The sequence below is a fragment of the Channa argus genome, chromosome 10 (assembly GCF_033026475.1).
Source record: "Channa argus isolate prfri chromosome 10, Channa argus male v1.0, whole genome shotgun sequence".
Lineage (NCBI taxonomy): Eukaryota > Metazoa > Chordata > Actinopteri > Anabantiformes > Channidae > Channa > Channa argus.
Genome location: NC_090206.1, coordinates 12,645,554 through 12,668,591, shown reverse-complemented (window position 1 = coordinate 12,668,591; position 23,038 = coordinate 12,645,554). Strand labels below are relative to the sequence as shown.

Genomic DNA, 23,038 nt, shown 5'->3' with positions numbered 1-23,038 from the left:
GGTCTTAGTTATGTAAAGCTAACATTTGGCTTTTTTTAAGTCTTGCTCAGAATTTTTCTCATCCCCATTTGTCACTCTACACTCGTGTCCTGTTAAAACCATGGTTCAAAATTGGTGGTTCAGCAGTGATGAAGGTGATTAGTCTCCCCTTCATGGATGTCTTTGGAAAATTGTACCTTTTCTGTGGCTAAATGGCACTGGTACATTAACTTGTTGAGGATGTTATGCTGACCCGCCTCCAACAGACCCACAGTTCCCTCCACCCTCCACCGCTTGCTTGCTTGCTGAGAGACATCATGTTTGCTGTGTGACTTCTGGTGAGAGACTGTAAACAAGCACAAGAGAGAAGAAGAACAGAGGCAAATAGAAAGGGAAGAAGAGACTTGTGTCAGTGCTGAATGCTGGAAAAATCAAACCCAGGGAAGCTTTTATTTCCCTCTCTTAAGTTGGAGACGACTGCAGGTGAGTGCATTTGAAGTAAATTAGTGTTGTATCAATACTACATTGTAAATTATATTTTGAGATGTAGTAACATATTAATTCCCTAAATGTAATCATTAAATGGTTCCTTATAACACTTAATGTTAGTCTACTTCCTGATTTTAATGTACATAGTAGAAGAACTGCATTGATTCACCTTCACTGGCAAAGCTGCTCTGACTAGCAAACATTACCTTCAAACTGCAGGTTTGGAGTTTATTCAGGATGCAGTCCTACCTTCCTCTGCTGCTGGGGATTGTGGCTTCCGCTGTTTCAGGTAGGTGCCGACTAACAATAACTCTTAAATCTACAGCTGCTGTGATTTTTCTTCTCACTCTAGTTGTTTTTAGAAAATCTACTGTAAATGTGTAACACATAATATAACATAAAATTACAGGAGAAAAAGATTTTGTTAATATGAGGTTAAATCAAAACAAATGTATTTATGACAATAAGATATATTTTCTAAACAACACCTGGCTTTGCACCACCACCAACCAGATATATACATCACACTAATCTAGGCGGAAACGTAAGGCTTTTCATAAACAAGTGGAGAGCAGATGAGAAATATTGACTTCCTTTACATGTTGGATTCCACAACCAAGAGTATCACTTGCTGTGCATTAAATTTCAATTGCATGTATTCGCATTGAGAAACATAAAACATCTCTTGTTTGGTTTAATTAGAGCTGAATGAAATAAATTTGCTTTCTTGTGGATCAGTATATGAAGGGGGGTCATGATTTTGTTAAATGATTTGTTCACTTTGATGACTGAACAGGGTTTGGGGAGGAATCCAGTTGTTTACACTGATAATCAATACGCTTAAAACTAAAATGCTAATTGGTTTCAAACTGCATTAGTCTGTGGTCTGCTGTAATGCTGTAGTAAAAATGCTGAACATGGAATCTCAGTTCTGCTTCAAGCCTCAAAAAGCACAGTACAAATGGAAACTTTTCAAACCAAAAGTAAAGATATTCTCAGGGCTTCCAGCGTTAACTATTTCCAATAAACAGTGAGGAAATGAATTGGCCTACTGAGTTTCTACAAACTTTCATATTCTCAACAAAAGTGTCAAAGAGATCTCTGTTCTTCATCTATATCTTATCTTACCCTGAGGGTTTGTTTGTTTTTTACATTCCTCTCTCATAGATGTCGGAAAAATATCATTTCAAACCCATTCTTAATAACTTTTAAAAGCATACATTATCTTCTCCTGTCTTTGGCGTTAACTTGAGGCCGTAAGTAACAAACTTAGTATCGTTCGCAGTATCATTTCAGAATATTTAGAGTTTTTGCTGAGATAACATGTTGTAGAAAGCAGAAGCGAGAAGGATTGAATGATGTTATTCAAATGCAATTTCTCAGTGTGTTTCCTGAATTCACAAGAATTATTCCAAAATAAATTAGAATCCAAAGTTCTGAGTTATTTTCAAATTTAACAAAGGAGAAACAAAATCTCAAGGAGTCACATTAATATACTCGATTATCAGGACCAGCATCTCTTTTGATTTACTTGTTCTGTGTCCATTGCATCAAAGTTAAGTAATGGATAAATTAATCTTTATTTTAATTCCTTCTCAGTGGAATGGAGGCATCCTGTCATCAAGTTCAACTCTGAGGTGGTAGGGAGTTTGGAAGTGGTGGTCGAACCCGGTTCCCCTCTGGATCTAAAGTGTGAGGGGGATGGCCCTGTGAACTGGCAAACCAGGCTAACCAAACACAGACGCTTTGTGTCCAAGAGCACTGGGAAGGTCCGTACACTAAAGGTGGAGCATCCCTCTGCTGAATTCACTGGAACATACAAGTGTTTTTACACTGCTGGGTCTCAGTATCGCAACCTGACTTCCTCAGTACACGTGTATGTGAAAGGTGAGCTTGGCCACACGAGAGTCCTAATATTCAATGTAGAAACGTTGCTTAGAAATGACTGAGTGGATCATTGGCAACACTGGTTATACACTTCTACGATAAGTTATAACAGTTAACTTCTTTTCAATTTTCCTTTCACGTTATTTGTTTTGCGATTTAACAAGTTTTTCCCATCTCTATTTTTTAGACACGCAACGTGTGTTCTGGACCAGCAGCACATCCCTGCGGGTGGTGAAGAAAGAGGGTGAGGACTACCTGTTGCCCTGCCTGCTGACAGACCCAGCAGCCACAGACCTTGGGCTCCGTATGGACAATGGCACCACTGTGCCGCCAGGAATGAACTTCACAGTTTATCGGCACCACGGTATCATGATCCACAGCCTCCACCCCAGCTTCAATGCTGACTATGTCTGCACAGCCAGGGTCAACGGGGTAGAAAAGACCTCCAGGGCCTTTTCCATCAACGTCATTCAGAGTAAGGCCACTTGGCTAAAGAATTAAAGCAGTTATTGGTTTCTTTAAAGTCATATGTGCATTCAGTTTGTCACTTATTTATAATTTCCTGTGGCTCTAGAACTTCGCTTTCCCCCATATGTCTTCTTGGAGACAGATGAATATGTGCGCATTGTTGGGGAGGAACTCAAGATTCGCTGCACGACACACAACCCCAACTTCAACTACAATGTCACTTGGAAATACACAAGCAAGTCGGTCAGTATGTGGCATTTCAGTGTGCTTCATAGTGGCGTAGGTGGGGCTTTAACTTTTTTTGTGTGTGCAGAAACCAACCATTGAGGAGAAGGTTCGCTCCAGTGGAGAAAATCGCCTAGACATACAGAGCATTCTGACTATCTCTGCTGTGGACCTGGCAGACACAGGGAACATTTCCTGCATTGGTACAAATGAAGCAGGGGTGAACAGTTCGACCACATACCTGCTGGTTGTGGGTAAGCCACTGAAACAACCACACTCACCATGACTGATGCTGAAATGCTTGAAGCATCTACAGGCACAAGTATATGACAACTATGTGAGAAGTCTCTTCATTGTTCTGAACAGATAAGCCCTACATCAGACTCTTGCCCCAGCTGTCCCCTAAACTTGCCCATCAGGATCTTTCAGTTGAGGTGAACGAAGGGGAAGATCTGGAGCTCAGCGTTCTCATCGAAGCATACCCCCACATTACAGAGCACCGATGGCACACGCCAACACCTCCTAACACATCAACGCAAGAACACAAGTTCATCCGATACAACAACAGGTACAAGACCAACCCCTGAGTGGATAAAATCTAAACAAAAGAGGACTTATGGGAAAGCGTCTCTATTACGTACTTAGAACACAGTATTCTGTTTAGGCAAAAATCAAGTTTACTGTAAGACAGTGTAGGTCGTAAACATGCATTTGGGGGCAATTTCACAGGAAACTCCAAGGTCATTATATTTCCTTAGGTCATGAAACTGCTGGTAGAGGGAAGGGCAGTGTTCTCTTTTTGGTTTGTTGACGTACTTGCCTGTGATAAATAGGAACTGTCTGATTTCAAACCGCTGAATGAGTCACTTCTGATTCTTTAGACATTCCTCTTTTTAGACTTTAAAGCTACATTCTGCTGTTTTTTTTAGATACCATGCTAGTCTGCAGCTAAAGAGAATGAATGCACAGGAGCAGGGCCAGTACACCTTCTATGCCATGAGTGAAATGACCAATGCATCAATCACATTTCAAGTCCAAATGTATCGTAAGTGATGCATTAATGCAAATCAAAGTCATATTCATATTCACACTGTTGGGACCTAATTGGGTGTTTCTTCAAATATCCCATGTGTGTCTGCTTGGCAATTTAACTGTTCCCTTATTCTTTCTTCACTGCCAGAAAAACCTGTTGCAGTGGTGCGATGGGAGAATGTAACCACGCTCACTTGCACCTCATTCGGGTATCCCGCACCCATAATCATGTGGTACCAGTGTTTTGGGATCCGGCCTACGTAAGTATCACTGCTCACAGGGAACAGTAGGAAAAAACACTTTCAACTACAGCAGCAAGGACATAATATTCCTTCGTCCTTTATGCTAAAGGTTGTTTGGTGTTTAAATGACACAGGTGCAATGAAAACACTTCAGGGCCCCAGATGGCGATCCCTCTGCAGGCTCCCACAGTGGAGGTCCAGAGGGAAGAGTACGGAGCTGTGGAGGTGGAGAGCGTCCTCACCGTGGGACCGTCCAGCCGGAGGATGACGGTGGAGTGCGTGGCCTTCAACCTTGTCGGCGTTAGCAGTGACACTTTTGCCATGGATGTTACCGGTGAGTAGTTTATCGTATGTTTGTTTTCAGGATCAAATCACTGTGCCTTACAATTTGTTATTGTACAGCCACATGAAGGGAGCAAAAACCAAATCTAATGCCTGGTTTGTAAAATCTTGTTCTCAGTGTCAGCTATCCTTGTCTCAGCAGCTGAACTTAGTATGAAACTGTATTAGTCTGGGGATTTGTTTTGTGTGAAAATCCCAATTCTTGCTGGATTTTTTTGACACATAATAATATACCAATGGAAATTGTATATTGTGTCCTTACATGCAAATAAATGATGCACTAATATGATGTTTCAGATGAGCTCTTTACTTCTATGCTGACCGGAGCAGCAGCAATTCTGGCCATCCTCCTTGTGCTACTGGTTTTTCTGTTTTACAAATATAAGCAGGTATGATATACAAATATAAGCAGGCATGAAAGTCTATACTGATATTCCAACAATCAGAAATCAGCCCAAAATGTAGTAGCATTATCTTGTGTAGATATGTGAAGATATTGGAGACATCGGTTTTGTTGCTTTGATTTTATACCAATTTTCTTTTGTTTTTGTTTTCAGAAACCCAGATATGAGATTCGATGGAAGATAATTGAGGCAACAGATGGAAATAACTATACGTTTATTGACCCCACTCAGCTGCCCTACAATGAAAAGTGGGAGTTCCCAAGAGACAAGCTGAAGCTAGGTTTGCAGCATGTTATCTTAAATTTATGCTATAAAATGGTCACGTTTTAATCATTTGCCATGATTAAATGAATTTAAAAAGTAGTAGATCTTAAGCTTATTTTACATAGAATAAAATATATTTTTTAGATAAATATTGATATAAATATTGAAAGATAAGATAAAACCACATACAAGCTTCATTTCATACTCAAAATGATGTGTTGTGTTGTCTGGCCCACTAGGGAAGATCCTAGGAGCAGGAGCCTTTGGAAAGGTGGTTGAGGCCACAGCCTATGGTCTGGGAAAGGAAGACAATGTGATGCGTGTGGCTGTTAAAATGTTAAAAGGTGATGCAATGTTCAGCCTTTCTTTTAACAGGGAGATATGCGTTTACATGCACATGCGAGTGACCGGCAAATGTCAAAATGTTGTTAACCAAAAACAAAAACATAATGGAAATCTGTGTTGTGTTTCTGCAGCCAGTGCCCATTCAGATGAGAGAGAGGCTCTAATGTCTGAACTGAAGATCCTGAGCCACCTGGGACACCACGAGAACATCGTCAATCTACTTGGAGCTTGCACCTATGGAGGTTAGGCAGCATGCTCTGTGTGATGCTTGATGAAGTGTTGTAAGAACATAAAAGCTCTCAGTGTTACAGTTTGTGAAAAATCTAGTATTAGTAAATAATATGCATGCAAAAAATGGGGTCATGCTGTAATATTGTCCTTATTTTGTGTCCTTATCAGGACCGGTGCTTGTGATCACAGAGTACTGCAGCCTCGGTGACCTGCTGAACTTCCTTCGGCAGGCAGAAATACTTATGAGCGTTGTTACGAGCGTCCCAGATGCAATGGAGAACTCAAATAACTACAAAAACTTTTGCACTCACAAACAGTTTATTAGAAGGTACATCTCCAAACATGTTTAATGATGCAGTCCCTGTTTGTGTTTCTGATGAAACAGTGTGAAATCCAACGTTGTGTTTCTCCTTGTGTTGTCCATCAAACAGTGACAGCGGCATCTCCAGTGAATCCTCCAGCAGTTACTTGGAGATGAGACCCAGTCAGCTGCCAAATATGGAATCATCTGAAGGTAAAATTCATTCTCTTTACAGCAGGATCCAAATGAAGGGCATGAGCCTCTTTACTTCCTGTCCCTGGGTGTTATTAACATTATCATTCATGTGTAGAATCTGTGTGTGAGGAAACTGCTGACTGGCCGCTGGACATAGATGACCTGCTGAGATTTTCCCTTCAAGTGGCTCAAGGTCTTGAATTTTTGGCAGCCAAAAATGTGAGTGCTTTTAGCACCCAAGCATCTAAACACAACATCCAGAAAACGAACACAACGCTGGTTTTCAAAAAAGTCCTGCATGACAAACAACTTGCTTTTTAAAGAATATGGTAAATGAAGTGTGTTAAATCATTTGTGGGGGGTATATGAGAGGTCTTTTCCATTACTTTCTAAATCAACAGAGTTTAATTGTTGAGGCTACATTACTCCATCAACTGATCTGTCTGTTTTTCATTGTTTAAGACTTCACAACTGAAGTGTGTGTGTGCATGTCATTGCAGTGCATTCACAGAGATGTTGCTGCTAGGAATGTCCTTTTGACTGATCGTAGAGAAGCCAAGATTTGTGATTTTGGCCTTGCACGGGACATCATGAATGACTCGAGCTATGTGGTGAAGGGAAACGTAAGACCTTATGAACATTAGAGATGATTTTGACTTATGAAATGAGTATAGATGAAAATATTTTTGTCTTGTTACACCTGTACATGAAGGCACGTCTGCCCGTGAAGTGGATGGCTCCTGAGAGCATCTTTGAATGCGTCTACACCGTCCAGAGTGACGTCTGGTCTTACGGTATCCTGCTGTGGGAAATTTTTTCTTTAGGTCAGAACATATGCATATGCATTTTACATTTCATCACATTTAATTTATGATTGTCATGCTAAATGTAAATTATGTTCTTGAATAATAGGCAAGAGCCCCTACCCCAGCATGGCTGTGGACTCAAGGTTTTACAAGATGGTGAAGCGTGGTTACCAAATGCCAAAGCCAGACTATGCCCCACCTGAGATGTAAGCTCCACACGTTAGCAACATGTAGACTTATTCAATAAGGATGGATCACTTCTGGTTTCTGTCCAGTGTTAACACTCTACTTTGTGTCACCTGATTATCAGTTGAGTTTTCCTGAAGTATCAAGTGACTATCAGCTGGATTTCTTTCAGTTTTTTCCAGCCTTTTCATCAGTTAGTAAAATGTCCGGGCTTAACTTATAAGGCTGAGAGGTAAAATAGTAGTTATGCTGTGGTTAGGTTTGCTCAGTGCTACGATCAGCTGCTAGTGTTCAGTAATTATTACTAACTAGTAGTATCAAAGACAAATTTATAAAAAGAGTTGATCTGAAGTTGACTTTAATCACCCGACACAAAGTAGCCTGCTTCCCAAATAGTCATCATGGCTTGAACAAAGGGCCCTTTTTTTGCTTTGCCAGTTTTCCACCTTATCTAACATCTCCACTAAATATCTTACTGTACCAAAGAGGTAACCTCATGAAGTAGTTCCATTTTGCTTGATATTAATTTTCTGGCCTTGCAATGTCTCCTTGGCCAAATCTCTAAATTTAATAAGCCTAAACTTATAACTTAACAAGCTGCCAAAATGAAAAATAAAAGAGAGTGTTTTTCCCAGCACCACAGAGGGTCCTAACATCTGTGTGTGTTGATTTGCCATGGTTGTCACACCACCCAGAATAACTGCACTGTGGAAACCGAGGGGGACTGAATCTGAGTCAGAGTCTAATCATCTGTTGTTCTGCTGTGAGTCAGGCTTCAGTTCTGCCTGTTAGCCACATGATCTCTAAGCTAGGAAGCCATGTAACTGTTATTTCATGGCAGCAAAATGAGACTTGAAGGGAGGGTTTCTTATGAACGAGCCTCTCTTTGAAATTGTGTCACCACCTCCAAATGCCTCTTCTTTCTCTTATTTAGCTTTTACACACTTTCCTGATTTTATCATAAATGTTGAGCAGCTCTCCAATTAAAATCCAGTGCATGACCGTGGATACACGTCCCTGAAAGTGCAAAATACCACTTGTTTTAGCCAGAGGATTTCTCCCCAGAAAATCTGTGTTTTTAAAAAGCTTTTGGGTTTGTTTGTTACAGCTACACAATCATGAAGATGTGCTGGAACTTAGAGCCGACAGAGCGACCAACATTCAGCAAAATAAGCCAGATGATAAAAAGACTGCTTGGCGATCAACCTGAGCAACAACAGGTGAATAAGTATAACACAGGGTTTATTGACTCTGACTTTACCCAAACTATATAAAGAAAAAAAGAATTTGGCTTCAGGCAAAATGCCCTGAGAAAAGCATCTACTTTTATTCAAATTCTTCCAAAGACAATTAAAACCAATGAATAATTTGGATATTTTGTAAAAAAAAAAAGTTGTATTTTTGTTTTGTTCCTAGACAACATACTTCAAAATACTATTAATAGCAAAGACACATCCTCTGTCACATATTAAATGAGGAACCTATAATGCCGTTTTAAAAAAGCATGTTATTCAAAGCAAAGCTTCTTTTACTTATCCCGCTCTAACATTGAATTAAAGTACGTATTTCACTTTTTCAGATGGTGCCTCACTATCTCAATGACGTCTCTCTCCAACTAATCTACCAGAATATGCAGCAGCAGGTCACAGAGGGTGAAATGTGTGATGAGCCCAAGTGCTGCAACGGCCCCTGTGACCAGTCTTGTGACCACGAGGAAGAAGAGCAGCCTCTGATGAAGACCAACAACTACCAGTTCTGTTAAAATCCCTAACCACCAATCAATCAGTAAATCAATCACTGATTAGCAAGCATCAGTAGAGTGGGCTCAGCTGTAGTTCACTGCTGAAGCACTACAGCTTGTTCTAAATGCTCCACAGCCACACAGTTGCCTTCACAGTTATTTTTGTCTGTCATGCCTGCTGACCAGACAGACAACTGCAGTAAGCATGTGACTTGCTTCTTTGCAGATCATGACTAGAAATTGCCAAGTCTCAGAACGAATGCAGACATGAAAGGAGAAAATGTAAAAAATAAGCAAAAAAAAAAAAAAAAAAACCCAATAAGTAGATCATCACTGATTCTGTTATGCATTTGCAGTATCTAGAGGAGATTAAATCTGGAGGCCTGTTCTTAATTGTAAACTGCATACCATGTTCATAATACTTACTTTTTATTACACACCCTTGAGAACAAATGTCTTATTTTTGTAGAGACTTTTGTCAGCAGGTTCACTTCCTTTTCCCCAGTTTATTGCATGTAGTTTCTCAGAGGAAGCAACCCAACAGTTATAAACACTGGATACAAAACTAAGAGCTAAACATCTATATGTGGCTTAAGAAGGTTAACTTTGATTCTCTGATCAACTTAATTGAAAGTCTGAGGTTTTTTATCTGGTTTAAACATGCTAAATGAACCATGGCCTGGGCAAAGAATGACCATGTTGTTTTTTTCTCACTGTGCTTTGGTCATAGCTGTATTTTAAGTGACACACTTTTGTGGCAACATGTGAATGTTCCACTTGAATATAATGAATTAATCAGTGTGCTAAGTGTGATTTAGGAGCAGGGAATACAACTGAACCGAGCAGGGATATCTTTGGATCTGCGATGGATTCGATGAATTATCTTTCATGGTTAACAATGTGAAAGTGTGTGTGTGTGTATGCATGCGTACATGTGCGTGGGGCACAATTTAATCGTCTGACTTCCTGTAGCGTTAGATGAGTATTTGGATGTAAGCTTCACAGATGTCTATATGTAGCATTCAGCCTACACTGCCAACTATATGAAGATTTTAGAGGAATATAAGCTATGAGAGATGCAAACTGCAAATTTGTGACTTCAGGAATTTCAATGAGCTTGCTTCTGAATGGAACATGAGTGACATGTCTCTTAATGTATATATCTAATGATGTAAATCAAGAATTATCTTTATTTTTTGCTGAGACGCAGAGTAGCTAGTCGTACATCAATATTTCGAATGCTGTATATGCTGTGTCTGTGTAAACTGCAAAAAAATGACATCACTGTAAAGTGTTGAAATTTTGAATAAAGCTTTTGCACTAAAATTGTTTATACTACAAAAGAAAGTCAGAAAGTTAAAATTTCGATTTCTTTCATTTGTACCAAAATGTGCTGAAACTGAGTGCCTGTGTTCTTCTTTCCACACTTCCTATTTTTCTTTTTTTCACTTGGTAACATCAAATCTGCATTTCCTCTAGCAAACAACATGTCTCCACATTTCACAACTTTGAAAGTTTTGCAGGGAAGTATTCTTCCAATCACTGAGGCTACAGAACATTTAAATCTTATTTAGCATGCGACATACCACTGGACAAAGTATATTGTCTGCAAGTAAAAGCATAGTAAAAGCATAATTTTTCTTTTTTGAATTCAGTGGCGTCAAAGTCTCGAGCCCTTTCCTGTGAGTCGAAAATCATGATGAAGTCCCTTCAGGGGAAAACCCAACAGTTATTAGTATTGTACTATTACAGGAAGTCTAAACTTTAAAAATAGAAATAGAAAAAAAAAAAAAAAAACATAAAATATGGAAGGATATAAACGCTTCTCTTTAAATGTATAAACCACTTTGTCTGAAGAAGAGTAGTTAATGGTGGAAGAACAATCATTACGTTATTTGATTTGACATCAGGACAAAGTTTAAAATAGTGAATAATTAATCCTGCAGGGAAACAACACAGACAAAACTAGAAGTTCATCACTTCACTGTTTTATAGGCGACAAAGTTTAGTGCTAAGAAACTTACAAGGCCTGTTATTTTCAAAGTCTGTAGTGATTTCACACTATGGTGCTCATCAAAAACCATGATACTGATGATGATACTGATAGCGAGCCTCTTTTTGTATCACATGATTAGTATGTGAAAATTGTAATTCTGGTGGGTGGTTTTGATGATAACACGGCTCAAAGGTAAGTTCACCCAGAGAGAGAACTCACTCTCCTTCTTGTTTTTAAATTTTATTAACAATCACGTGATAACACAATCGCAGTAGTTACGCTGTATCAGACAGCGGTTTGTATTATGAATCAGATCTCTTTTTTGTCCATTATTAACCAGACTTTTTGTATTTATTTTCTGCATCAGCAGTTTCATTTACATTTAATTTCTGAAGCACTTTATGCTAACTCATCTACTAAGTATGTTGTTTATTCTCTAAAGCTGACTACTAATTGACAATGATTGAATGTGTCCTTAAAATGAACCTCCACAGAGAAGGTACTTGATTTGAGTCCAAAATAAAATGCCAAATGTAACCACATACTAAAGCATACATATTTGATCAAAACTTTTGTAATAAAAGCAAACATCAGGCCAAAAGGCAACATGTGATAGGTGAGAGGACAAGTGTTTAAAACATGTGGGGGCAGCTGTAGCTCAGTTGATAAGGCAGTGGTCCACAGGGTCAGTGGTTCGATCCCCGGTCCCGCCACTGAACCCCCAACGGCCCATTCCCATCCCCAGCTGTGCCGGTACAAGCCTAGTAGGCATTGGGGAGGGTTGCATCAGGAAGGGCATCCGGTGTAAAAACCGTGCCAAATCAACATGCGGACAATAATCCACTGTGGCGACCCTGAACTCACGGGATAAGCTGAAAGGAAAAAAAAAGTAACGTCTGTGGACATAAAAGGTAAAATATACGAAGCTTTCGAAACATTTCTCTTACTATTAAATTTGTTTGTAATTGGTTTCATCCTGATTTTACAGTTGTTAAATATTTTTCTTTTCTCATTGATCTGCACTCACTACCCCATAATGACAAAGAGAAAACTGAATTTTAGATGTCTGTAAAATAAAAATAAAAAATAAAAAACCACTGAAAGATCAGATATACATAAGTACTCAGACCCTGACCTCATTACTTTGTTGAAGCACCTTTGGCCGCACTAACAGCCTTGAGTCTTTTTGGGTATGATGCAACAAGCTTTGCAACAAGCTTTCTGCCATTTTTTTCTGCAAATCCTCTCAAGATCAGTTAGGTTAGATAGGGACCGTCTGTGGACCTTAAGTCACTCCTGATTTGTCTTGGCTGTGTGCTTAGGATTGTTGCCATGATGGAAGGTGAACCTTCAGGTCAGTCGGAGGTCCTGAGTGTGGTCATTATCTCTGTACTTTACTCCATTCAGCTTTACTTCAACTCCGACCAGTCTCCAGTCTGCTGCTGAACCCGGTCAACACAGACAGACCATTGACACCTACGGGAAATTTAGAGTCACCAATTAATCTAACATGCATATCTGTGCAAGTACTGGGATTAAATGTAAACGACACATAGAAAGGTTACAGTGGGTGGCAGCGCTAACCCCTCCACCACCCTGCTGCTCCCACTTTCCAGATCACGTGCAATCAATTTAATTTACCAGAGGTGGACTCCAGTCCACAAGATGTCCACAAGTGAAATAAGAGGAACCTGAGCTAAATTTCAAATCTTATTTATTTTTTATAAATTTACAGACATTTCTATAATTTTGTTTTTACTTTGTCATTATGGGTTAGGATTACGGTACTGAATGTAGAATAATGAACAAAATAAAAATAAAAAAACTGCAACATCACAAATTTGAAAAACAGGGGTCTAAAACGTTAATGGGGTCTAAAACTTTCCGAATGCATTGTACATGGATAAATCTTTACATTCAGGCTGGGGAAGCTGAGTTTTTTAAACTTTATACCCTTTCAGTTATTAGGAAGCAATGATTTAGGTTTAGAACCAAAGTTGATATCACTTTCACACTAACTTTAAAATAAACAAAATATTGTTACATTCTTTGAATCATTTAAAATGATTCCACCAAACAGACCCTGACATGTTCTCACACTCTCTATATGTTAGACATGGCTAAAAATGACCATGCAACCTCTAATCTCAAATGTATTTTTTAGCATCTTCTCAAACTCTGCTGACCACTCTGTCATCTTATCAGTACCTACCATAAGGTCATCTTCTGCAAAATTCAAACCACTGTGTCCATATTCAGCCTATCTCGGCACATCAGTAAAACCTGACAACAATACATGGCTGATGAACTTTTGTACAGGGTAGGCCTCAAATAAAATGTGAGAACTCACTGGCACTTTCTGCACCCTGCTGTTCTCTCTTTGCACGCAACCATTTTTCACACTAATCTCATTCAGCTGTGCGCCCAGAACATTTTTATTCAGGCAGGACAACCTCATAAGTCTCTATCTGTCCCTCTTGTCCCTCTCCCTCCATCTCTCTCTTGATCTGTGCCACACCCAGCCGGTACAGAGCATCTCTAATCACTACTTCTCCAGGCTGGCAGGCTTTGACCACTTGGTTGATCTGCTGGGTCACGATGTCCCTACTGGTGAGGTAATCAACCAGACGGTTGTACAGGTAGTAAAAAGCAGTGTTGTTGAAAACGACAGGTTGCCGCCGTGCATAGCTCACTGAGGAGCAGTCCTCAGATTGGTCTGTAGAGACTCTCTCTGCTTTATCTATTTGCTGTTTTTGTTCTCCCTGCTCTTCATACTCCTCTTCCTTCTCTTTCTCTAGCTCAGCCACCAGGCTGACATAGGGCTCCAGGTCTCTGCAGAGAGACATCGAGTGGTGATCTGAAGCAGGTGCAGAAGGCTCAGACGGTTGCTCTGCTCCAGGAGGGTGAACCATCCAGCAAGAAGACGACTTGGTGATAGGGTGCATCTGCTGGTTCTCTGCTACCAAGGAAAGGTCAGCGCTGTAGGGCTGGTCCTGGAGTTCTGCACATGATACAAACTAAAGAAGAAAGAAGAAAGATTTTCAAGGACAGAAACACGCTGAACATTTACAAAGACAACACACAGAGCCATCCATAAATAGATGCAACAACAAAAAGTCCTACTAAATTTTAAAAAAGGTTTTGCTGAAATTGCTTTATTTTATTAAATGAAATGTTGATGGTTGAAGAATCATTTACATGACTCTTTAATTATCTGCATGATTTATATATAAACTGTATGGTTGTACTATAAGTGTACAGTAACATAAAATTTCCAAATAACTTTTTAATTGTTGTTTTAATTTTAAATATTACACTGAGAGGATTAAGTCTAAATTTACCTCTGAATTTTCAAAGGGGTCAGAGAAGCAACCTTGATTCCTGCCCCACATCTGGGTTGCTAGTTCCGGATACTGCATGTCAGTACAGAGCGCCACCTTCCGGGCAGAGTCACTGACATACACTGGCGGCCAGAAGCGAGAGGACAGCAGGAGGTCTACGTGGTCTCGAGCTGTCTCTCCTCTTACCAAGCACTTTGAGCCACACACCACCTGGAAACAGGTTAAAAACAAAAAAAAGGGAGAAAAAAAATTTGGCACTTGTAAGTAAACACTTGAGTTTTTGTTTTCATTAATGCTGGATTTTTAATACCAGATGATTTTAATTTCTACATTTTTTGCTACACAAGTGAGCTCATAATTGGGTGACTGAATGAAACAACAAGGCTGCTGTTCTTACCTTGTGAGGGCAGATCTTGGACAACTTGCCAGCAGTAAGGTGTGTGGGGGGTTGGGGGGCAGTGGAGAGGCCGCTATGAACAAGTGAGTAGAAGGAGAGCAAAGAAGCCAGCAGCTCATTCTAACAACAAAGGGAGTAAGCAGAAATATGATGTACATAAACTTAAGAGGGATGATCAATGAAACCATATTTCAACTAAAGATCCTGCCATAATGTAAAGATTATCTGGTTGAATAAACCATGACCAAAAGACAGACCAAAGAATATAATGTAATAATGTAATTCTTGCTGATATTTTAAAGTCAACTTCCAGTCATTAAAACACAACAGCTGAAACACACTATCTCTCCCTCTGTCACTCTCTCCCTCAGACACAAACACACACACCTTAGTGGAGCCCGGGGTGACATTCACGCCGCAATGGTCAAGTATTGTCCTTAGCTCAGCCTCACTGTGATCCTCGATCTTGTTGAGCCTGAGCTGACCGTCATGAATGAGACGCACCAAAACTGATGGATCTCCTGAAACAAACAAAGCAGACCATTTGTGTTTATGGTCCACATAAGCAACTGCATCGAAAACAAAGCATGAAGCCATATATGTGTGACAGGTAGGGAGGTAACATTTCAAGCATTTCAGTGGTCCAAGTACTCTTATTATTATACTATATAAGAATATAATATTATACTTAGAAAATTATTATTGGAAATTCCACTGTGACAGGATTCATCAGTATTTAATTGAATAGAATTAGGTACCTGTAGGTGGCTGTGTATCTAACAGCATCTTGTCCTTCTCTGTGTTGATAACAGTGGGACTCCTCATCAGAGGGGGGATGAAGGGAGCAATGATGGAGGCATCCACCCGTGTGATGGGGATGTCTGTGGGGAAAGCGGCTTGCTCGATAGCCTCACTCTCCATGGTCAGCCAGAAGTCATCCACGTAGACCTCATCTGACACTGAACACTCAGGCCAGGTAAACTACAGGGACAGCATGATTGACAGACTGTCACTGCTAAACAAATCTAAGAAAAGCCCTCATTTTGGAAAAATCTATCAATGAATCACCTCCACATTCGTTAGCTCTAGCACGTTATTTGAGTATCTTTGTGCAATTTCCACCTTAGGAGCAACACCACATATTCCACAAATCATATCGTTGTAATCTCGAACTGTCAGACACTCAAAGGCCCAGTAACCACTTAGGATAAGCTCTTGAATTTGAGAGAATTCCTCTGGACTCAAGGAATGGACTGATGCAAAAGAGAAAAACACAGTGAATAACCAAAGGAACAAAACTGCTAATTTAAAAAGTTAGAAAATATAAATTCCTGAACGAACACAAGCACATTTGCAGAAATTCTGTATGTAAATTATAACTCATTGTTTACCAGGGTGACTGGGGACATGGTCCACTATAGACTGAGCTGCTTGAGTAGGGGCTTTGCCCACTTTGATACTGGCCCTCATCTTCAGGAACAGGTCAATACTCACCAGCAGCTTGTTCCCAATGTTGAAAAGACCTGTCAAGAAACTGTGTTTTAATTCACAGAGTACAGTGGCAACAGGCCATGCCACAGAGTACAAAAACTGGATGCGCTTGATGTGCTGTGACTGAGCATTGCCGTTACCATGAACACACAAGATAAATATTGTTGTCTAACTATAGTCCAGAGCCCACAAATGCAATAAGGAGTTTGAAAAGCTGCAGCCAGCAGTGACTCACTGTTTCGTATACTAAACAAAAGTTAAGTTTCTGCTGAAATAGTGGGAATAAATAATGACAACAGTGGTAGTTTTCAAAAAATAATGTTTTGTATTTTCATTAAACGGCAAAATCTGTATTGCAAGAAAAATGAAACAAGTAGTATTTTCAGGAATCTGTGCAAGCAATCCAAAATTTTAGTGCCCCCTTTTGGCCAAACAGCAAAGTTCTGATTATGACTGAAGCAAACTCTAATCAACTACCCTACAAAAATGCAGAAGACTTCCCCTTGGATCAATCAGCAATATGTGTTGTTTGGAAAAAGGTGCAATAGCAGTGACAGAAATAATTCCAATAATTACAACAATATTGGATGTTGGGTTTGATGCACTCTATGTAAACAGGTTCACAGAGCTGTCGTTAAATACACGATGGACAATGCACTGAAGGTGTTGTGTCTATTTTTGTTTACAGATGAAAGAGAAAAATGTATATGTATTATTGTGAGTGGTGCTGTTCACCTGGATGCAGGTCAGTGAAGCTGTGAAGAGCCAGACACTGAACATTGAGACACACTTTCATCTGGAGGGAAGCTGTCTGGATCAGTGTCTCAGTAAGCAGCCAGCAGTCCTCCTGTCCTGCAACAGTACTACGATGTACAAGCACATGCATCTTAAATTAAACATGCAAGTGGTCAAAACAGAAGCATTAGAGTTAGATGAAAAGGAGGCCGCTCATAACTAAAACAGCTCTTCTCCATTCAATAGTTTAAAAGCGTTCCTTCTTTTAATCCTAGGTCCTTTCTTCTCACCTCTGATCTCCTTTGAAGAGTGGGTAGTTGCAGAGGCCACAATGAGTAGCTGCAGATTCATAGAACTGAGGCCACCCAGACTCAATCACTGTCTCTACGCCATCTTCATGCCTCTGGTCATCTGCCTGAACCAAGACAATCTGAAGACTGTTAAGCTCCTGAATGAGTTTTAACGTTTCCTGAAGCTCTGTCTCACTTTCGGGAATCTGCAGGGTATGGCGCAGTAGCTGCAGCGTGTTTTGGTGCTGGATTTCCTTCTGTTCAGGACTCAAGGGCTGGTACGGATCCAGCAGAGTCCCAAACTGAGAATGGAGAAAAAAAAAGTACAAAATCAGAACTTTATCCACATGACATTGTAATAAAGGGTTAACAGGCCAGCTTTGAATCTAAACAAAGTCATCAAACATTACCACAAAAAAAATAGTATAGATTCACTTTTCATGAGGTTACATTTTATTCTGTAATAATGGCTGTGGCAGCAAAAACAAAATACAATAGTTAAGACAAATACAGAGGATGTAAAAGTTGTGGTCACTCAAAAATGGCAAATATGACTGACTTGACATCAAATGCACTGAGTTGACATTTTAAATCTGGATTTATGAATATTAAGTAACAACAGCTCAAGAATCCAAGGTTATACTGAAGCTTGTACACTGATCAGGCATAACATTATGACCAGCTGTGCAATTTAATGCAGTTCTATTGTTTTGGCCTAATCAGTGGCCAATGGGTATATTGGATCGTATTAAATTTCACAGGTGGTCATAATGTTATGTCTGATCAGAGTAATAGCAGTTAAGAAGTCAGAGATAGAGCTAGAAACTAATTGTAACTAATTGTACCGTATTGAAGTTGAGAAAAAACTGTCACCTTTGATCCCTTGGTGTTCTTTTGGGTCAGCTCACAACCACACTTAGGGCACACAGCAGGTTTGTGTCTGTTCTTATACATATAGTCACATGAGGGGTTCTTACATCGACCCCTGCCTCGTGCTGTGGAGAGTCCTAAGTCCTAAGAGGCAGAAAGGCTGAACATAAATGCCCCAAATATCAAGAAACAAGGCACATCCAGAGACAAAACTACATTTGAAAGAGACACTGAGTGTCATTTTTGATAAAGAAAAGAAAGTAGTATACTGACAAAGCTGGAGACAGTGTGCTGTTTGAAAGGCACGACTGACAGGATATTCACTCTCCTTTCAGTGAGTGATGACACAGGCCCGCCTCCAACTGCTGAGACGGAAATATCCTAAGGAGAAATATGCAAAGAGCGAGAACACTCAAATGAATCTTTAGCATTTTCTATTATTGTTTGTTTCTAAGTGTTTCAATGTGTGTTAACCTGCTTGGCTGTGGTTGTCGGGACTGTCTGCCCAAGCTGCTTTAAAGTGCTGGGTTTGAGACCTGAGAAACCATCTCGAAGCACTGTGGTTAGAAGAAAGGCTGCATCAGCTAAGAGAGGAAGCCTCAGAAAGCACAGCTGGTTTTATAAATGTCTCAGTTCCTCTCTGTCTATTACATTATTTCACATAAGTCCATTATAAGCTTAAACATAAAATAAATCTGTAATGAAAACAATCTGAAAGTATGATTGCAAATATAATCAAATGATGTATTGTACCAGCAGATGATCTGTTGGTGTTCGAAGTTTGCAACTTTCCTTTGTCAGGTGGGACAGTTATGATCTGAAACAGGGCACGGCCTAGAAACACAAGTAAAACCAAATATGTGACTTATAATCATGACAGCTTGAAACTGACAAAAAACATTTGTTTTTCCTCACCTGTGCTATGGTAGGCAGGGCGGATGGGTCTCACAGGTCTCCTCGGAACAGTGGCTTTCCCTTTCTCTTCACCTTGGACTACTTTGCCTTTAATACTGTCTTTCAATTGTCTATATAAAGACAGAGGAAAGTTTGTCAACAGAGATTCAAACCATTCTCAGAACGTGTTTTAAATTCATTTGTTTTCTGGTTTATAATTCTGGTCTTCATCCCCAACATTTTAACTTTTCAAATAAATTAACAAAAAAAGTGAATAAAGACTAAAATAGCAAATATATTTACTAAACATGAACATAGAAACTTTGTAATGTATCTGAACCTTTTACCTTTACCTAAAACCACCATTAATGCTCCAGATAGTAAATTATATACAGCACAGTTTTCCCTCATCACAGTCTACATTGTCCACTTGTGAATGAAGTACAAGCAGGACCAGTACACTCAGCACACCCGGTCATCCAGTGTTAAAACTTCATGAACACTTACTTTGCTTGTTTCGGTGACTTGCTGCCCTCTGGTGGCTTTTCAGCTGAAACTGTATGCTGCTTTCTGGAGCGTTGTTGAATTCGCCCTACTTTTTTGCTCCCATCGGTGTTTGTTTTACTGACATCAGCATTCTCCTTTTGACCAAGAGGTGGTGTATGGTGGCAGCTTTCATTAGGCTTGGTTTCAGGTTTACATGGCTTTGAGGTTGCTTCTTTCTCTTGAGTCTTCTTTGCCTAATATGAAACAGCCAAATGAGTAATTGTACTACTACTAATAGAACATTTCAACATCAAAACTTTTTGTAGAAATATTGCTTGACACTTACTACAGGTATCCATTTCCCACCCAAGTGGCTCCCACATTCAGGGCACGTTGGTGGTTTGTGACGAGTGACATACACAAATGAACAGCCAGCATTCAGACACCTCCCTCGACCTCGCCTAGTGTAGGTCTTCTCAGACTGCAGAAAAGATATATAGTATACCATTATATACTATTAAATTATATACTTATGGTATATATAGTATACCATAAGAGTATACCATTCCCTCTTGATATTTCTTCTTCTGTGTACATCCTCTATGGTTGCCAGTTTTGACATTTCCAGGCTGAATGAATAGTGTGGTACTGACCATTTTATATGAAGGTTTGGCACTTTGTTCTATGTTGGGGCCTACAGAGACCATCATCACTGGGCCCACAGAGCTGACACTTGCTATAGACTCGGGCTCTAGCATGTTCTGAAATGAGGTTAGGAACAACACTGTTGTGTAAATAAATGGTCGACTACATAGACACATTAGGCTCATTCTGCTAACTGGTAAGAGGACATTTAGGTCTTACTTGAGTAGGTATGATGGCAACCACCTGTGTAGTTTCTGCCTGTATTTGCTGCACCATCGTCCCACCATAGCCATTGCTAGAAAGTCTCATCTCATCCTCTTTAGTCGTGGCTCCATTTGCTGTAGGGTTAGCAGATCCCTGTGAGGCATCTGTAGGGGCTAAGGGTTTGGATGAGATGGAAGATGAAGCAGAGGAGGAAGAGGAGGATGGGATTCCTTGGAGCACAGTGGGACAAGACAGCACTGCTGATTCTTCTACTACGTCGCTAACGATGATGGGCTGCTCAGAAAGTTCCACCTCACCAGCCAGCCCAAGAGTTGGAAACTGGTGCTCTTGGGTGAGGGAGATGGAGGTTAAGCCTCCATCATCTCGAGGGTCCAGAGAATCCAAAATCACCTCGGGCTGAAATATTCCCAGTTGGTGATTTGAGGAACAGCTTTTAGATAAGAGAAAGTAACTGGCTCTGGGGAGGATTTTGCGAAAGCCTGGCAAGTCTTTGGAGAGGCTGAGGGACTGAAAAAAAAAAGTTACATTAAAAGAAGACTTTTTAAAAGCCATTCATGGATTTATTTTGACACTACACTAGACTTGAGTGGCTGGTAAAGAAATAAAGCTGGACAAAAGCCGCTTTATCTCTGCTTTGATTATTTAGATTAATGGCTCACGTTATTCTCACTTTATCTCCAATTATATGAGCCAAATTCATTAAAGTTAACTACATGAGTTCTGTGCTGTGTGTAATCATAAAAGGGCTCTCTCTAGAGCAAACCCTCTCTAAAGATTGGCTTGGCCATACTTCTCAGCACCGTAATTTAATTACTGTTGTATGTTCAGTTTTGACAAAATATTACTATTACTTTTTTTTCTAAAATTATGACCATGAATAGTAATGAAAATGAACATTTGCATGAAACATTTTAATATTTTGAATAATAATATTATTGATGTCAATATTCACACTGCCAGATTATTCTTATTACAGTAGTTACATCAGGAATTATATTCTTAGGGTTTAGGGTATAAATGGCTCCATATATGCCCAAAATGTGAGGATGTCACTCACTGTATCTGTGCCTTCTTTTTCAGACTTGGCCTTCTCCAGGTAGTAGCTTTTCTCAGCCACACTGAGCCTTTTCCAGCTCTCACTGATACGTTTGTTGACCTCTGATTGTGGCAGATTGGGAAATTCTTGTTGCAAAATCTGGTGAACATCGAAGTAATACAGCAGGTAGGCAGACCTAAGGATAGAGATAATTCATGCCTACAGTTAGTAAATGACAATGAGAGACACACATTCACAGATTACTTTTGCTATTTGTGCACTTTCAGGGACAAAAAACCCTTTTTATATTGATCTACTCATAAGCTGTCATTTGTCTTGGGTCAATTTTCTACCCCAAGTCACCTTGCTGAGACCCCCTTCTACTGAGGATGTAGCCTTTGCAAAGAACATGCATAGTTGTTCTCTGCTGCTGGGATATTGAATGTTTCAGGCTCAATTTATAGGTTTATAGGTTTCTAAAGCTGCAGCCTGGCTGGGTTTGGCACTCATGGATTATAGGCTATAGTATAATATATTAACACTATTAACTAGTGTTCATAACAGGCCCTTATTTGTGTTTTCATAGTATATGCAATGCACGAAAGCCCCTTGGTGCTATATACATTACCTCGGCTTCTTTGTTTTCTCAACATTCTCTTCTTGAGCTTTGCTCTTTCTCTTTTTTGAGGCTGTCACATCCATTTGATTGGAGCAGTTCTCCAGCTCTTTAGTTATTTTCACAAGCTTACACACCTCCACCTGTTCTATGATTTCAGAAGATCTGGGGCCAAAAAGAGTAGTGAGATTAGTTTCCTGTTTATCTTTGACCCAATGAACGTCGATATTATTGCTAACAATAAAGAAGGAAAATAATGGCAATTGACTATTCACTGAAGTGCATAGTATTTTAACACTATGTTTTAAACAATACAATCAACTAAACGTCTCTACACAGACTGTGCACCATAGAATTCTGATGCTTATTAGCTCTGTAGATGACTAAGGTAACATTTTAGAGAAGCACACAGAGAAAGATGGAGTGACTAAGGTCTGGGAAAGCAGGCGGAGAGAGTAAAGCACTACAATGTGTTAGTCGAAACATATTATTTTGGGAACGTGTGTCGTGCATAGTGGACGCTGGGTCACAAATAAAGCGCTAGCATGTGAAAAACACAGGTCCTTCCCTGCTTTAACAGCAGGTTTAATGGCGTGTGTTTATACTGTCTGTGAAGTCACGGAGTTATCCAATGAAATGTCTTCTTGTTGAAGCCTTACCTACGATGACCCCGAAGCTCTACAGACTGCTCTGAATAACCTTTAGAAGTCGCCGAAATAGTCAGACATTGTGCCAACGATAAAAAAATATGAAATGTTTCTATGTCTCATACTGAATCAAGGACTTACGATCGGTAAATGTTTCCAAAGTAGCTTCGTTTCGCATCGAGATGTAAAAAACATGGCGATTTGTTGCTATGGTCCTAAACCAATCAGATAC

General features: G+C 39.8%; 2 protein-coding genes across 4 annotated transcripts; one reads left to right on the top strand and one right to left on the bottom strand.

Annotated features, from left to right (window-relative positions):
- Positions 1 to 301: 301 nt before the first annotated feature.
- csf1ra (colony stimulating factor 1 receptor, a) lies at positions 302 to 10,484 on the top strand. 2 transcript variants are annotated; one of them, XM_067517675.1, is made up of 22 exons: positions 302 to 462; positions 688 to 757; positions 2,068 to 2,355; positions 2,543 to 2,830; positions 2,930 to 3,066; positions 3,137 to 3,302; positions 3,415 to 3,616; positions 3,978 to 4,093; positions 4,229 to 4,340; positions 4,457 to 4,656; positions 4,962 to 5,053; positions 5,222 to 5,348; positions 5,572 to 5,676; positions 5,809 to 5,919; positions 6,077 to 6,236; positions 6,340 to 6,422; positions 6,520 to 6,623; positions 6,905 to 7,027; positions 7,117 to 7,228; positions 7,317 to 7,416; positions 8,505 to 8,616; positions 9,024 to 10,484. In XM_067517675.1, exons 2-22 carry the CDS (start codon positions 706 to 708, stop codon positions 9,156 to 9,158), a joined length of 2,925 nt encoding a protein of 974 aa, XP_067373776.1. In that variant the 5' UTR covers positions 302 to 462; positions 688 to 705; the 3' UTR covers positions 9,159 to 10,484. The 2 variants fall into 2 exon arrangements, with proteins under 2 accessions (XP_067373776.1, XP_067373775.1); XM_067517674.1 differs by having other exon boundaries at positions 303 to 462; positions 8,976 to 10,484.
- A 441-nt stretch (positions 10,485 to 10,925) lies between these two features.
- hmgxb3 (HMG box domain containing 3) lies at positions 10,926 to 23,021 on the bottom strand. 2 transcript variants are annotated; one of them, XM_067517669.1, is made up of 21 exons: positions 22,948 to 23,021; positions 22,172 to 22,324; positions 21,565 to 21,739; positions 20,502 to 21,014; positions 20,291 to 20,398; positions 19,984 to 20,118; positions 19,659 to 19,891; positions 19,173 to 19,282; positions 19,011 to 19,091; positions 18,732 to 18,814; positions 18,531 to 18,638; positions 18,261 to 18,401; positions 17,388 to 17,689; positions 17,098 to 17,225; positions 16,263 to 16,394; positions 15,940 to 16,124; positions 15,630 to 15,852; positions 15,259 to 15,392; positions 14,872 to 14,991; positions 14,475 to 14,684; positions 10,926 to 14,150 (listed from the first exon to the last, which is right to left on the bottom strand). In XM_067517669.1, exons 2-21 carry the CDS (start codon positions 22,243 to 22,245, stop codon positions 13,569 to 13,571), a joined length of 3,777 nt encoding a protein of 1,258 aa, XP_067373770.1. In that variant the 5' UTR covers positions 22,246 to 22,324; positions 22,948 to 23,021; the 3' UTR covers positions 10,926 to 13,568. The 2 variants fall into 2 exon arrangements, with proteins under 2 accessions (XP_067373770.1, XP_067373769.1); XM_067517668.1 differs by having other exon boundaries at positions 10,927 to 14,150; positions 22,819 to 22,958.
- Between the last annotated feature and the right edge of the window lie 17 nt (positions 23,022 to 23,038).